Consider the following 17,257-nt stretch of genomic DNA (forward strand, 5'->3'; position numbering starts at 1 on the left):
GGCTTGTGGAGCAGCACCTTGTCCATCCTCTCTTATGCCTTGCATTGAGCGGTTTGGGAGGAAGGTTACAGATACCACTTGGAGAAACTCAACGTTAGACTTGGCTTCAGGGTGTTTGATGCTCATTCCTCCAAAAAAATAGCTCTAGCCCTTGCATTTCCCATCCTCCCAGAAGGGAACAGGCAGGGAGAAACGAATCATGCCCTGCCTGCTATACCGGGCAGGGGGGCTGACTTTGGATCTTGGGAGTCCTGAGGTGTGAGGTTATTTTGTTTGTGAGTAAAGGGGATCCAGGAAAACATCCCTCGTAGTCTTGGTGGCCACGAGAGCGAGACATGGCCAGAGTCAGATTTCCCCGCTGTACTTGTTGGGAAAGCTTTAAATTGAGGATGGAGGGATTGAACAATTTCATTCTTGTGCAGTTTCAGCAGTTCAATAGTATCTGCCTTTAATCATTAAATGATCTGGGGGAGAAATACCATCCCAGAGACATCCCCAGTCCAGTGCTGCACCCTGCAGATGGGGGACCGAATACAGACAGGAGATCAAAGCCTGGATGTGTCCATCCCCTAAACCATGTTAGATCCTGGTTTACTTACACCATCTCCTCCTCCTGGTAGTAGCAGGAGGTGAGGGCATTTTAATGTATGAGGCTTTCCCCTCTTTCTCCCCTCTCTCTTAGGAAAAAAATAAAAGGCAAGGGAACTGCAACAGGGCCCCTGAAACTTTGCAGTGGATTTTTTCCCCCTCCTTTTCAGAATGACTATAGAGCCCTGAGTACATATTTGCTCAGTCTGTCCCCTACACTTAAACACACACAGATGCTGGGATCCCCTGGGGACAGGGGTTCGCCCACCCCCAGTCCCCCCCCAATTGGAGGGCAGTGGGCAGAAGCAAACCAGAAACAAACCCCAGCAGAGGTGGAAATACCTGCCCAGAGATTGCTCTCTAATCACCCAAACGCACACATTTCTTGAGCCTCTCACCCCAATAAATATCTTTTTAATCCCCACTGCAAGAGCTATTAAAAACCAAAACAGATTTGGGATTAGCTTGGAGATGGGGGGAACGGGGTCGGGTGGTTTTGGCCTCACTGATTTTAACCCCCCCACCCTCAGCATCCTCTTCCCCATTCCCCCCCCTGCTTATTTCCCCCCCAACTGGAGGCGTGTGTGAGCCGGAGGGAGGGAGGGAAGGGGGTGGGACAGAGGTGGGGACAGGGGGGTGGGATGGGAGGGATGCAGGACTGACCCCGCGTTTCCCAGCCCATCACAGGCTGGATACGACCAACCAATGGGGTCCTGGCTGGAGAGGGGGGGGAGGGGGGTGTTTTTATACCTGTCTCACTCCCCCCATAGCTGGGTAGATCAGCTCAGGCTGGCAGGGAGAGGCAGAGATTTGCAAGGAGGAGGAGGAGGAGGAGGAAAAGATTGCATCAAGAGCAGAACTCTTTCCCCCCCCTCTCTCTCTCTTACAGGAAGCCCTACTCTACCTTAGCCTTGGAAAGAGCCCCTTTTCATAAAATTAGCTGAAGGCACCTATTCACAGCCATGGGGCTGTGAAAAAAAAAAAAAGCAAGCAACAAACCGACTGTAGAGTTTTGGCCTTTTTTTTAATTTTCCTCTCTTCTTTTATTTTCATTTTTTTTATATTTCTTTGCCGCAAAAAAAAAAAAATAATAAACCAGAAATGCACAACACAGCTCCACTCGGCGAAAACTTGATGTTTTTACCGTCTGCTCTCTGATAGATCTAGAGAGGGGGTTGGCTTCTTTTTCTTTGCTTTTCCCTTTTAGCTCCTTCTAAATATCCGCTGCTTCTGCAAGCAAAGGAAAATAAGGAAGACTTGACTTCCAAAGTTCCCCCAATGAGTCAGCGCCGAGCCGGGTGTCTGCCTGTGTGTGTTCGCCCGCCTGTTGCATCCTTGTCATGATTTTTAGCCCCCTCCCCTCCTCAATTCTCCTCCCACGTCTTAAAAATGATAAGGGGATTGCTGGTGGAGTCTGATTTTGGCTCTAAAAACCCCCAGCAGCTTGTAGTTTTATGAATGAAGCCGCCTGGCTGAGCTGGGAGTAACATCCTCGCCCTCAAACTCCGAAATGCTGGTGAAATGCAGGAGGGAAAGGGGGGGACGCGGTGGGGTCGATGGGGTCCGGGTGGTGATGGGGACAGCGGGGACTCCCGGGGGGGGCTCAGCGGTATGGGGGACCCCCCACCCCATCCCCGGCCGGTCCTCAATCAGCTCCGGGGGGGCCGCAAAACCCCGGCTTTAGGAGGCTCCTGCTGGCCACGGGACTGCAGATTCTGAGCCCATGCGGGTGCGAGGGTGGAAAAATAAATAGAATTAAAAAAAAAATAATAAAATAAAAATCAAACCCAAACCTCGAAAATTTCGCGGAGTAAGTGAAAAAAAGATCAGTTTTGCCGCGGGAAAAGAAAAAAAAAAAAAGCTAAAATAAGCTACTTAAAGGGGGTGGGGGGAGTGATCTCTCAGCCCCACGCTTTCACGCCGGACTCAATCGGCTTTTTGAAACTGCAGATCCTTTGAGACACAGAGCGAGAGAGCAGCAAAAAATCCCTGTTTGTAACCTAAACGCGCTGCAACCTGGAAGGCTGGCAGAATAAACCTATTGTGGAGCTGAAACGTGCCGGGATATACAAGCGAAAATCCCCCAGAGTACCACTGTTTGCGAAAAGGTAATTGCTAAGTGAAAATATTTCCAAGTTTTCGCTTTTCTTTTTTTTTGTTACTTTCGACTTTGCGATTTGTTTGCATGCAGAAAAGACCCAAAAAAAAAAAAAAGTGATTTCTTTTAATATATTTTTTTCCTCCCCAAACCCTTCTGAAACCCAAAAGATAAAATTACTGGATCTAAAAATAAAGCAGTGGTTAAAAGCCTCCCCCACCCTCTCCAATATCCCACCCCTTCCACCCCTCTCACGCCTTCTCCCTCCCTCCCTCCTCTTCTCTCCCTCTCTCTGTGTGTTTGCGTTTGACAAAGAAATTATTTGAACTTCCCACTGCCTCATAAAAAAGGAAACAGAAGAGCAGTTTTGACATATGGATGTGATTTTTTCTGCTCCGAGACAGATGCACGCGGAAAACAAACAGCACCAGGGGCTGCGGCTCTGAAGGGAGCGAAGTTGCTCCCGCTTCACATGGGCTCCTCGGCTGCATTTCGGGAGCTGCCCAGATCTCCAGCCATGAGAAAACGAAGCAAAAGACCGGGGTTTCTCGTCACGTGCCTTTCTGGCTAAAAAACTGTGTAAACAAACAAACAATCAAACACAAATTCTGGAAAAGGTGGGGGGTTGGGGGGGGGACGGGAGGGGAAGAAGGAGAAATCATCTGCTAAGCGGAGCGTTTGGAGACCTCTCGTCCTCCGACTTCCCTGAGCGAGCTTGGATGTTGGAAGAAGCCTCTTGGATATGGGATCATATCTGGTTTATCACAGCCTGGGTTTGATCCTCTGCTGCTCCGTCTTGAGTTCAGTCTACGCTCTGGTGAGTCCCTCGAACCTTTTCCCTTCTCGTTCTTGAACGCTCCGCGCGGTCGTTTCCTTGATGAGTAATTCGCTGTATCAAGGATTTATTTAGAAGGCTGAACACTGAGGTTTGGGGTTTCTTTTCAGCCCGGTGGCTGATTTTGCTGGCAGATAGTGTGTGCAGTTGGTTTCCAGAGTTGCTGCACCAGATGAAATTAAAATGTCTGTGCTTCCCGAAGAGTTTGAATCACTTTTAAACCCCTCCGGACAGGAACGCGTGCAGTTTGACAGGGCTCTGGGGAGAGCATTTACAGGATAATTTCAAAGACACTTATGGGTAAAGGGCAACTTTTTCTTTTATATATATATTTTTTCAATGGACTTCCCTCCCTAAGATGACAAATTTAATCTTCTAAATCTGCAAATCTGCTTAATCTCAGCATAACAGTGCCTTCCTCTTCGAGATTAAATTTAGAGAGGACCTTAGAATGCAAGGCTTGTGGACAGTTTACACTCAGGAGTATGAAAGTAGTATTAACCCTTTGCTACTTGGCCTGTTTTCACCTGTTCCTGCACACACCGAGAGAAAATATCTTTCCAGAGGCAGCAAAAAGGGCTAAAGGTCTGTCAAAACTGCCTTGATGGTGGTGATGGGGAATGGGCTAAAATCTACAGACCCCCCTCTGCAGCCCCAAGTGGTCTCCAAAGCCCGTCTGCTGAATTGATGGGACATGTCACCCAGAATCGGCCACCAGATATTAACCCACAGATGGACACGCTGCTCGGACATGTGCTTTCCTTGCTTTCTCCATCCTTGGAATTGCCACCATTGCTGCCGTTTCTTGGTGCCTTCTGGCGCAGGAAGGGACACGACCGCCACATAAAGTGGTGTCTCCATCCCCACAAGGGATGGGGATGCACCCAGTTCCTCCCTGACCCTCCAGGAACCATCACTCTGTCCCCTGGGTTTGGTAGGAGCTTCTTGTGCAGGGTTGGTAGGGGGGTATTTCCCCCACACACATCCAGCATCACACCGGGGGAAACATATCAATAAACCAGAAGAAACAGCCCCTCGGAAAATAATCATTGTTGCAGCCCATCCTCGTCTTGGTTTCACTCTAAGCTCAAATCTTTCAAAACTCAAAGAAAAACAGGGAAGACGAGGGAATCGCTTGTAGTTTTGTCAAGGTGTTAGTGTCAATTGAGGTTTCTCTGCTGTTGTGGGGTTGGATTGGCTTCTTCATGACCACTTCTGACTTTGGGGCTATATCATGACAGGGTAGATCTGTAGCACCTGCTACCCCCCCACCTTCACAGCCCTTTGGCCGCTGAAGTCAGCACCAAAATTCCTCCTGGCTTTGGTGTCCCTGGTGGCACCCGTGACCGTCAGGTTCATGAAACACCCAGACTGGAGCTCAGCAAACTTAAGGATCCAGAAAAGACAGGCAAGGGCTGCTGAGCGCATCTCCAGTCCCTTTCCCAGTTCACTCCCCTTTTCCAATATATCCCAGTACCTCCAGAAAGCGCAGAGGACCAGCCAAGTGAATGAAGGATCAGCCGTCTCATGTTCCTGTTGGGTGTTTTGGTTTTAATTTTTGATAGCCCCATCACAGCAGACACTTTCGGATCACAAGATCTGTGATTTGCTGTGATGGCCGGAGCAGCCGAACATGCCCCTGCACATCAGGACGAGCTGGGTTTGGGTGTAAATCAGCAACAGCTTTGCCAGAATCACAAAGAGGCAAAAAAACCCAGGAAATTTGCTGTGAAGCGCTAAGTGAGGAATACACAAGAGTGTTTGTTGCATTTCCAAAAGCCTGATGCCCTCCTGTACTGATTTAGGGTCCTGCTGCCAGAAACCCCATTCGGTTTAATTAGGCCCAGGCTGAAGTTCATGTTTCAGATACTTTTCTGGCTTTTCAAAGCCACTATTGACAGCTGAAGGAGTTGCCAGAAGGTTTGAAAAGTCATCCTGACAATTCAGAGACTGCAGAGATGATGTGTGTCCCTTCTGGCATCCACTGAGGCAGAATAAGAAGGTCAGCCCCATATAAACCCTTTATACAGAGACTTGGGAGGCAGGGAAGGACTTGCAGGGTTTTTTTCCTGTTGTTTCTTTCCCAAACTAACTCGATTTTTATATAAACTTAAAAACACCGTATGGTATTGACTGTATGTTTCAGCACAGCGATGTCTTAGTTGCAACACTATAAGGGTCATATGTATATTTGTTATTTGGCTAGCAGGTCTGAGTGTGGCTTGTGTGCTGCTGCCAATAGAAGTCACCAAGTGCCTCTGTCCTAGAAGCAACAAAAATCAATGAGGGCGGCTGTAGAAGGATGGGGATGCAAGGGCTTAATTTAGAGACACGCTCCGTGGTGGCTTTGCCTAAGCTAAAAGTGGTACCCGATCTTTCAGTCTTCCAGCAGACCAAAGCAAAGCTCTGTTGTGGCACTGGAGTCAGAAGGATTCCTGCAGTCCGCTCAGAGCTTCAGGGCACAGTTTGTCTGAGGCTGGAAGACTTGAATCTTGAGAGCCGTGGCTCTAATGGTTGGGCTCTTTGCAGCTCCATCACTTTGCATCTGAGAGCTGGTGATGCTGAGATCGGGCAGAGCATGGCGCATCCTTAAATCTGAAGCTGTCACTCCCGTTATTCCTTGTGTCAGCCAGCAAAGGTGACAGTAAATATTTTTTGAAGCAAGAGTGCTGAAATAAGGCTGGGGAATGGTTTGTTTGATTGTCTGTGTCATTGTGGGGCAGCTGAATCACTTTTCCACAGCACACGGGCTGCGTGTCCCTGAATTAAATGTAAACCAGGGTGGGAAATTAAGCATAGGGAAAAACGCTGTGGGAGCGAGTGCTCTCAGAGTTAAAAGTGTCTGTGCAGAAATTGTGGATTTCCGAGAGCCTTTGGCCATGCAAAATCCATAGTGAGATCAGCATCCCTGTCCTGAGCTTCTGAGGGGCAGCTGAGAGGGACACGCTTTGACGTAGGGTAAATTGTTGGGTGAAGCTCTGCTCTCCTCCAGCTCACTGGCAATCCAGATGAGTCCTACACCAGCATTTCCCTGAGAATATCACGATTAACACCTGCCTAAACAGCAAGGGAAATTTGGCTTGCTGATTCAGTGCTCTGTGCCTGAAATCTGCCATGGTGAAGGGGAAATTTGGGTTGATTCTGCTGTTTGGTCCAAATGCCAGGCGAGTAAGACTGGCCCGAGCCAGATAGCCCTGCAAACATGGGCTTGAAAAGAAAATATGTGTGAAAGGAGCCTTAAAAGTAGGGCCTGACATTGACAAAGAACAGGTGAAGTTAAGATATAGGTGCAGAAAAACCTCCCTGCATCCCACCTTCCAGCAGAAAGCTCCATGGTTCGCTCTGCTGACCCCTTTGGTCTTTACTCAGTTTCCTTCTCTTGTCTCAGCCTGGAAGCCCCAAATCCAATTATCACTGAAGGAGATATTCTTCAGAATAATAATAATAATAATAATAATAATAATAATAATAATACTGAAAATGAAAATAAAGCCAACAGCCTTCCGCAGGGCTTTGGATCTCAATAGCTCTGTTTTGGGAAAGGGGCATCAGCCTGAGGTGGTTGCAATCAGCTGAGATCAACATGATGCAGGGAAGCAGATATGTGCGAGGTATGAAACGGGTAGCAAAGGGGACCCCCACTTTAACTTTACTGAGAGGGTATTGCCTTTTGGCAGTGCTTGATGCCTTCCAGAAGGTGCTGCACATTCGGGGGGTGCATTTTGGGAGCAGAACGGTCTCGACCCCTTTGTGTTTGCTGCAGGCTGTGATTCCCCAGCTCTGGCCCCACTCAGGTCGCTCAGGAAATGCTCAAGTTTCCCTTTGAATTTGCAGAGAAGCTGCAGCAATCCCCCAGAAGTCCAAGGGGTGTCAGGAGGGGATTTGGAGACTTTTCTTGCAAGCACACCCCAAAATAGGGACAAGATCAACCAGGTCCCCTGTGGAAGGGTTGCAGCCCTTATTTCCAAGGGATCTGCATCCTCACCAGAATTGGTGTTAATCTCCAATAGGAGGGTCCAATATACATCAGAAAAACCCTCTTTTTCACACCAAAGTGATTATTGGGTCACCAAGATCCCGGTGCTCAGGCAGCAAAGCAGCTGAACTAAGGAGATGGTGGTTGATGTGTTGTTCTTTGACTTGTCTCTTGTTGTTCCTTTGATCAGACCCACGTCTTCAGGGATCTGGAAAAGGGAAGGATTTGAAGTGAATAATTTGTAGCTGGAAGGGAAAGATAATCCTATTCTGCCTCAGAATATGGCCCATAATGAAAAGAATAATAATAATAATAAAATATAGAGATCCTTCGAATCCCGACTAGCTGTCTAACTTCATTAAATAAAGACAGGCTCCAAGTGCAGGGAAACAAGGTCTAAAATGTCCTGTTCTGCACACGCTTGGGAATGTGCCCATCCCTGCCTCGTGTATTTATGAAAGATATAATTTTTGTTATTGTACTTTGGGATTAGCAGATATCCCTGGACTATAAAATACTCAACCACAAAACATAAAGCAAACAAGCCTCCGCGTCAGGGTAGCGCATGGGCTATGATTTCATCCCAGCTGCCCGGTGCTAAGTCTGACCTGAGCAAGCTGGGTTTAGTGTGAGCTCCTTGCATCGGGAAGAGGAAAAGCAACAGGGCAACTGTGAGCACAGAGGGGGTCAAGGCTGGAGGAAATGAAATCCGAGGTGCATCTTTTAGGTCCAGGCAGTTGTTGTTTGGCTTCTGGCCTCCTAGAAATAGCCCCAGAGCGGTGCTTTGAGATCAGTGGGATTATTTCGGCTAGGGCGTTGTGTCTGCAGTCCTTGCGAGGGGTTCCCCCAGCCCAGACAGCTCGAGCAGAGACAGCTGCTGCCCCTGCCACCGCCACCCTGTGCTCCCATGTCCCTTTGAAAAATGATGCTGAGAGGCTGAGAGTCATCCTAAAGCTGTGTGTCTCCTATCATCTCTTTTCCTGGGCTGGGTGTCCTGATAAGGGACTCTGCAAGGGTATAAAGATGCTGGCTGGAGGATTTACTTCTGCTTGGGAATGCACTGCTCAGCCCCTCGGTCAAATTCTGCTAAAATCAGTCCCCGGTTTGCCAAGTTATTTGGGGCACAGGCACCGCATTCATCACACTGAAAGCCCTAAATTGCAACCGTTATCAGGCAACCTCCAACCAACAGTGTGGGGTGAGGTGGTAAAGCACCCGGCACTGAGATACAGGGCAGGAAAAATCCTGCTTCTTGGGGTCAGTGGCTCAAGCTAAACTCTGTAGTCATTGAATCCCTGTGCCTAAAGAGCAGGAGGAGGGAATAGCAGAGCCAGACTACAGCTGCCTCCGACTTAAACCCCTCCTGGGAACTGGTCCTTTGTTGCTGCCAAGCGGCTCCATCCTCATCCCGCACCACTGGGAGAGGGAGATGAAGTCTGACGCATATTTAGGTTCCCACTAGACTGTGCATTTTTCCAGCCCCATGGCTGTCACTGGGCTCGTCTCAGCCTTTTGAGCTCTAATGCCTCCGAAACCCCTCACCCTCTCACGCTGTCCAGATCAAAGGAAGAAGCCAGCAGGGATCCCCCACCCTTTTGGATGAGCTGTTTCTCTGCAAAAGGGCAAGTGTAGAGGGGTTTCTCTGCTTAGCTCTTCCTATAAGTGAAGTTTTAGCATCTCTTAATTACTAACCTTTACAAAAACTACAAAAAAATGTGTTCCTTAGGGCAAGCCCTGACCAAAAGGAAGAACTCAACAGGCGCAGCCTGTGTTAAAGATTAGACCATATCAAAGAAATATTGCCCTGACATGGAGAATTTGCTTTCTCCCCCTGCACTCACTTGTCTGCTACAATATTTAGATATTTTAACCCATAACATCTCAAACTTCAGCTGGCCTTGCAAGAGCTGGTGTACTAAAGATGTTTTCTGCGTTGCACCTTTCATGGCAATAAGCGAACTACACTTGGGGCTGAAATTCAACCAGCAGAATATCTGCTGGGTCAGACCTTGGGTTTTCCCATCTTGTGTCATGGGAATAAAACACCTAAACTTGTGCTTGAGGTACCTGTCTTGGCATTAATCCCTTTATTTCCACCAAGGCCAGGTCGACTCTTGTCAATGAGTAGAAGGATTCTGTAGTTTAGGAGCCTCAGCTTGGATTGACTTCCAGAAACCTGATTTTCAAGAAAGGAAAATTTTGAACTGTTGGCTCCCTCTTATCAGGTCATACTTTGATCTTCCTGTAACACAAATCCCTCTGACTCCATTCAGGTGATAGTTCGGTTGTTGAAATCTTCTGCAAGGCTGCCCTGTCTTTCTGGCCACTTGTTTTCCCCTTTACCCAGCAAAGCAGAAAGTGGATTTCTCTGCCCCTTTTCACCCCTTCAGCATCCCTGGTTCAAGAAATTTCAGCAGCATCCGCTCCCATCTACCTCCTTCCCTCCTGACTATGTGCACCCCACCATGAGCTGATTCAGCTCACTGATCTCGCACAAAACTAACCCAAGATGGGAAAAAAAGAAAATAAATGTAGGAAAAGGCTTGTATTTGGGTCAGTAAATAGCAGCTGCACAGCAAAGGCTCGGATGAGTCTCCCAAGACGTGCTAGGGAGAGACTGGGTCAAAGAGCAGGGGACAAGAAGGGATGAGCAGCCAGCAATGTGTGCAAGTTTGTCCTAACACCATGGTTGTACAGTCACACAGAATCACACCGAGTGGTTGGGGTTGAAGGGACCTCTGGAGATCCTCCAGTCCAACCCACCTGCTAAAGCAAGGTCACCAGAGCAGATCACGTAGGATCGTGCCCAGGTGGGTTTGAATGTCTCAGAGAAGGAGACTCCATAACCTCTCTGGGCAGTCTGGTCCAGGTTCGGGCATCTGAAAGGAAAGAAGTTTCTCCTCATGTTCAGATGGAGCCTCCTGTGTTTCAGTCCATGCCCGTTGTCCCTCACTCTGTCACTGGGCACCACTGAGCAGAGTCTGGTCCATCCTTTTGACACCCACCCTGAGATATTTATGAGGCTCAAAGTGAGCTCAGCATAGGCTCAGTCCTACCTCTGAATCTCCCCTCCGTCAGCCACACCATCTGATCGTTAGCACACTTTTTGGCAGAGTTTTCATCTGAGCAGATGAGTCCTGCAGACAGTGCCAAGTGGTGTAGCAGGGCAACATATGTCAGGGATACTGGATGTAACTGCACTCTTTTTTTGGAGCAAAATAAGTTTAGCCTTGTAGACATGAGATGTGCTGTGCCACAGGGACAGAGGACAGGAGCTGGCCTTTGTATTTAGCAGTATAAACGAGGACTTCCAAGATTCAGAAGTGGTCCAGACGAGATGAGGTACGACACAGTTCACAGAATCATAGAACAGTTTGTGTTGGAAGGGACCTTCAAAGCTCATCCAGTGCCACCCCTGCCGTGAGCAGGGACATCTTCACCAGCTCAGGTTGCTCAGAGCCCCATCCAGCCTGGCCTGGGATGTCTCCAGGGATGGTTCATCCACCACCTTTCTGGAAACCCAGACCAGACTCTCACCACCTTCATTGTAAAACATTTCTTCCTCATGTCTAGTCTGAATATTTTAGTTTAAAGCCTTGTCCTATTGCAAGAGGCCCTGCTAAAAAGTCTGTCCTCATCCTTCTTATAGGCCCCTTTTAAGTACAGAAAGGCTGCAGCAAGGTCTCCCCAGAGCCTTCTCCAGGACCCATCTAATCTGACTTCCAAGTAAGCTTGACAATGTCATGGTCAACACCACGCTTGCTATGGGACTCCTGCCTCCCTCCAGGCAACGCAGGTAGAAGGGAAAACACAACTTTGCATAGCCAAGGTGTCTCCACAAATCCCTTAGAACATGCTCAGGTCTTGATCATGAGCACAGACCCCTCTCTCTCTTCACACTCCCCACTATCCCAGAATCATAGAATAGTCTGAGTTGGAAGGAACCTTCCCAGCTTATCCCATCCCACCCCTGCCATGACAGGGACATCTTCACGTGCTCAGGTTGCTCAGAGCCCATCCAGCCTGGCCTGGGATGTCTCCAGGGATGGTTCATCCACCACCTCTCTGGGTACCTGAGCCAGGCTTTCACCACCCTCATTATAACAAATTTCTTCCTCATGTCTCGCCTGAATCTCCCCTTCTTTTGTTTAAAACCATCACCCCTTGTCCTATCGCAATAGGCCCTGCTAAAAAGGTAAATGGTCAAGCCAAACCATTCCTCCTGTGTCCAAGTTGAGGGAGGTGTTGAGCCAGGCAGGACTAGACAACACAGCCATCCTATCCTCAGTCACCTCTCTAACCCTATCAAACTGCAGAACAAATGAACATTCTGAAGTCCAAAGGTATTTGTTGTCTTTAAGTCTTCTCACCGTAACGACCTCAAGTATCACCTGTCTGTCAGATAAGGGCAGCTCCTCAAAAGGACACTCGGCCTCTTGAAAAAGACCTCCTCCTAAATCAGTGTCTGGAGATAGGAGTTGCTGTCTCAGCACACAGGGCAGGTTGGTTATCTCGTTTTTCACATGGCTGCCCTGTTGCTCATCAGGGTTCCTCACTGTTATCTTTACTTCAATCTCCCTTCTTCTCTCTCCAAGCATTTCAGTGTATTTATCTGCTTAGTGTTGCCACATTGAAAGCAAGAAGCAGCCTCAACTGCATCTGTAAAGGCAGGTTTGAAAGTCACTAGGTGTCCTTAGAAAACCTTTTCTTCACTGAACTTTGGCTTGGGACCTAAATGTTTATTTTTTATTTTTTCTGTATGTTTTAACAGAAAAGTGAGTGGTGTGCAAAACCGAGCTCGTGCTCGCTGCTGGTTTAGGGACGAGGAACTTTGTAAAGAGCAGCAGATGGCAGGGAACTACCACCTCAGGCACATGGCAGAGCACAAAGGACAGATTAACTGAGACTCACTGGGGCTCTGGGGGATTCTGCCGCTGTTTAGCTCTACTAGCCAGTCATTTCATCATCATCTTATTGTCTTGATTTATTCACTTGGTTAATATGCCCTGATCACTCAAGGGACTGCAGCATCTCAGGAGAGCCCTGGGCCCATCTCATATGCTAATCAATGCAATGGTGCAGGTAGCAGACACGGAGTGGGACATTTCTTAGCTCAGGAGGAAAAGGAGGATTTGAGAAGCTGGAAGCACCCTGGTCCTGCTTTACCCGGGAAAGCTCTGGACCCCAGAGCTTCATTTAAATATGATTTTGTTCCCGCTTTCCTGCACCGTGCTGTTCCCCTGCCCTGTCTCCCCATCATGATGCCGGTCTGCTGTGTCATTTCTGTCACTGTCTTTGGCCTTTCATAAGGCCAGGGAGACAGAAATCCACATTTTTGACCAAACTGGAATGTACATGGAGCTGTGTTCAGTCCACTCCCTGTAGGTACATGGAAGGACAAGAGGAAATTGTCTCAAGTCACACCAGCGAGGTTTAAATTGGATATTAGGAACAATTTATTTCCAGAAAGAGCTGTTGGGCATTGGAACAGGCTACCCAGGGCAGTGGTGGAGCCACCATCCCTGGGCATGTTTAAATGATGTATAGATGAGGTTCTCAGGGACAAGGTTTAGTGCTAGAGTCACGTTATGGTGGGACTCAATGATCTTGAAGGTCTCTTCCAACCTAAATGATGCTATGATCTCCTCCAGGATCAAATAGCCAGAAGCCTCTTTTGTTTAGCGAAGATACAAATCAAATTCCAAAATTCAGCGAAACCACTGGATTGATTTCCATGAACTTCACATGCTATTTCCATCTATCCTATTTTTATTTCCTAAACCCCTGCCTCTCTTCAATATTACCTTGATTTTCTTCTCAACTTCTACATCCCAAACCACTTCTCCTTTCAGACATGGAGCAACCACAACTAAAGTAGCTTTGAGACACCAGCTGTGGCAAGTGATTGCAAGGAAATGACCTGTTTCTCCTGGCTGTACTTGCAGAGTAAGATCAATAAAGCAACATTCAGTAGCATATCTATTTAATGGTTAGCAATTTCACTCACCCCAATAAAAATAGAGAAAAAAATAACAGGAAAGTGGGAGGAAGCTGACAAGAGATGGGACTTAAAAGAGACAACCAACATATAGAGCTTCAAAAGCTAGAATTGCTGGGTTGTCAAGAGCCATCAGGTTATGAAACTTTTTAACGTCTCAGAGTTGATATCCCTGAAGTTTCCTCTGACCTTGTGTTTTCTTCAAGTGCCTTTGAGGTTACACACAACTGAATTGCTCGCCCTAAAATGGCCTCTTCAGTAAGGAGATGAGACCAGGAGTTGAGATTTAGCTCTGACTTGTACCTTCTATGTTCTTTCATGCATTTCTTGTTCTGCATGTGCAGCAATGGAACAGCGGACTTGCGGGGAGTGAAGGTGGAATCTGTGCATCTGGTAACATGGTTTATTTTTGTTGTTCTTCCCAGAAAAGGATAAAAGAGAGAGAGATTATGCTATAGGCACTGAGGTGGGAACTTTTCCCCAATCTGAATAGCCGTGGTTACTAAACCACACACCAGTAGGTGGTCAGAGGGTCTGATGCACTGCATATAACATAGTCGTGGCTTATTTTCATTTGTGTTAAGGGACCAGGACTGTTTACCCAGGCTAGCCACTGCATGGGAACCATGCAGAATAGCACTGATTTTCCATTAGATGCCAGCAATGGGTGCTCGTGTATCCCCAAGCTGTCCCATATCCTTGGGGGACCCGCTCAGCTGCAGAGCATCCCACCACACACCATCTGTGGCTGCATCCCACGGAACCTGGATGGGCCTCGAGGTTTTATTTCCTCAGTTGACAAAGACACAGGGTTTGGTGCAAAACTGTTATGTATGTGTGTATATACAAGCGAGCGTGCGGGTATAACTGTATGGTTGTGACTCATGCCGTAGCATTGTTAAATAGTCTTGGAGCATCCCACCATATGATCCCACTGCAGAGTACCAGCTTCATTTCCAATTCATTTCCCACTATGACTGATGTTTCTCCGTCAGCTTTTCACCACCACAATGAAGCGTGTTTGGGGTTTTTTTTGTCGTTTTCTTTACTTTTTGTTTGTTTCATTCCTGGGATCATATTTTCTCTGTGATTTGCCTTAACCTCATCATAGAAACCACAAAGCTCAAGAGGCCAGAGCCTTCTGCTGGCGTAAATCAGTGGTGTTCCTGTGGAGTGCAGAAGGGCCAAGAGCATCTCATCTGATGTCAATCAGTGTCACTGCAGGAAAATAAAGAGAGAGCCGGAGGGTAAATTGGAGAAGCCCAACTGGCACATACTGGTCCTGGTCTCCTGGCCCTGGATTGCATCTGGACAGGAAGGGAGAAGATTTTGCAAATTGAGAGATCTGGGTCGGATGACAAACCCCCAGTTTCCAGATGCTTCTCCAAACCATGTTCGGCCATGCTTCAGTAGCTTCTTTTGTGGCTGGCTGCCTTGTGCAATGAATGCCTTCTTGAAAGCATTTAAACATGAGCAATTTGGGGGGGGATCAGAAAAGGGGGAGTGTTGCTGTTGTTTCTGGCTCTGGTGGCGGTGGGGAAGGTTGATAAGCATGTTGGCAGGCTGGATTTTTCAGACCACACGACAGGACTGAATTCATCTGTGGAAGTGGGTCCACTCTTAAAGGATGCCAAATCATGATGTCTGAATCTCTGAGATTTGGGCAAATTTAGCATCAGTGTTCAAAGCAGACTGTGCAATCAGTGATTGCTTTTCTGCTACTCAAATTTTTATACTGATTTTGCCCTTGCATCTCTTGGTGTCATTGACAATGTTGGTGTGATCAAAAAATGGAACTTTAAGTGCTTTTTGCACATATTTTGTAGCACTGAAAGTGGGAAACCAGGCCATTCAAAATTACAGCTACTGTGTACTCCTAATTTATTCTGTCATCAGCAAAAGATGACTCAGGCACATGGAGGAGCAGGGGGATGGGAGCGTGCTGGTGAAAATGGAACAGAGTCAGTGCTTGTTTTGCACCCAGGTAAGGATCCAACCCTGGTTCTGTGCCAACAAGTCTGAACACAATGAGGATCTCTGCAGGGGTCAATGCAGGCATGTGCTCGAATGACCTGACTCAGCGGTTCCTGGGGCAATAAGGGCTCTGGGTTACCCAGATAAGCAGAACGATGGCCAAGCCAAAGGGTGAACTGACTGACATGCCATGAACAGAGGAGGGTGGAGGAGAGACCTGGGGTGGAGCAGGATCAGACAGCCCAGGCGGATCCCACTGTCCTTCTATTTACCATTTTTCTGGTTTCTGCTGACACGGAGGTGAATCACCCATCCCTCCTGTAGCTGCAAAGCAGCCAAATTCACTGCACAACAGTTGTCAGTGTTTTTTCTGGGTGGTTGTAAGGATGAGAGCCCATGGGGTCTGCACAGTAGACCTAAACATGCAACACCTTTCCCAACCTGATGCCCAACTCCCTTCTGCTATGCTGACAGTGCCAGCCTTCATTATCAGCACTGTTAGTCCTCCAGAAAAAAAAACAATTATGCATCGTCTCACTGCTGTGGCAACAGTTTTTGCTTCTTTTCTGGATTTCTTTATTCACCACTTTGCCTTTTGGTAGCACCACTGTTCTTCACATTACTGCTGATCCTAAGACCTCAGTTTTCAAAACAGGCATCTAAAATGAAATGGAAAAATACTCCATTGGGAAGTACCTTCTTAGGATTCAGAGTTAACACCCTGTAGAAAGTGGACCAGGCAAAGATTTGTAGTTCCTCTGCAAGCATCAAGTTGGGAAGCCCATGTTTCCCAGAAGGCCCGCAGGGCAATGCAAAGCAGAACGAATTGGGAAGAGAAGGCTGTTTGACCTGTAAAATCCCAGCATTTTGTGTCTCCTCTTCCAGTCTTGTTGCTGTCAGGATGAGGGAAAGGAGTGTGACAGACACTGGAACAGGTCCCACACCTCCTACAAGTCACCTGTTCACAGCCGGCAACATGATGCTCAAGAAGGCAAAGCTGATATCTCTGGATTGTTGGGATACAAAGAGGATATTTCTAGTGAAGACAGGTCATGAGATGACAAAACATAAGACCATTTTGGGGAGGGTCCAAGGCCCCAGCTTAAAGCCTTGGGTTGGTATTTGAATCCTGGAACAGGACAGTGGTTTGTACAACTGTGCGGGGAGGAGACACGTCCCATCCCGAGGGCTGGTACTGCTTTGATGGGGCAAGAGGCTCTTTTTGAACCAGCCAGGGATGTGGAAGCGCTGAGGATCAGGGCTGCTCCTCCAATCCAGGGAGAAGGATGGACAGGAGACCACAGATGAGACTTTGGCACTGCTTGAAGAAACTCCCAGCGGATAGGGTTTTGCCTTTACTAATAAGAAAAAATGGGCAGGCCAGGATTGTGGTGCTGTCCTGCAGTCCTTCGTGATGTTATACTGCCAGCACGGTCCCTGGCATTGCTTTAGCCTGCACCACCCCAGACAATGCTTAGGCACATTTCAGGTGTGTTGTGGGCTGTAGGACGTGGTTTGGATGAGGCCACACTGCTTTGGGAAAAAATCATTGTAGACATATGGATGTGGGCATGGTCAAGGGGGACAGAGAGCAGGACCCAGATGATTTATCTTCTCACACAGGATCAGCTGAGGCTTGTGGTCCCGTGGGAAGGATCCAATACTGCAGCAGGTCCCAGCCCAAGGGTGCCTGGCTGGATCCCTGCTACAGTCACATCTGAGGCACCAACAGCCCCAAAACAGGGCTCTTTGGGGGCTCCCACCACCATCCACTGCCCAGTAGCCCTG

The 17,257-nt window shown here is 47.9% G+C and overlaps 1 protein-coding gene across 4 annotated transcripts in view; it reads left to right on the forward strand.

The window, feature by feature from the left end:
* The first annotated feature begins 1,376 nt into the window (after window positions 1–1,376).
* PTH1R (parathyroid hormone 1 receptor) overlaps window positions 1,377–17,257 on the forward strand; it is a 128,848-nt gene continuing 112,967 nt past the window's right edge. For 2 of the 4 annotated variants that reach the window (XM_071805437.1, XM_071805439.1), the window contains exons 1-3: window positions 1,377–2,104; window positions 2,539–2,696; window positions 3,091–3,503. In XM_071805437.1, coding sequence (XP_071661538.1) covers window positions 3,429–3,503 — 75 coding nt within the window. In that variant the 5' untranslated portion in view covers window positions 1,377–2,104; window positions 2,539–2,696; window positions 3,091–3,428. Of the gene's footprint in view, window positions 2,105–2,471; window positions 2,697–3,090; window positions 3,504–17,257 lie in introns of those variants that run through there. The other 2 variants (XM_071805438.1, XM_065831604.2) reach the window with 2 other exon arrangements.

This window comes from Patagioenas fasciata, chromosome 2, assembly GCF_037038585.1.
Source record: "Patagioenas fasciata isolate bPatFas1 chromosome 2, bPatFas1.hap1, whole genome shotgun sequence".
NCBI classification, from domain to species: domain Eukaryota; kingdom Metazoa; phylum Chordata; class Aves; order Columbiformes; family Columbidae; genus Patagioenas; species Patagioenas fasciata.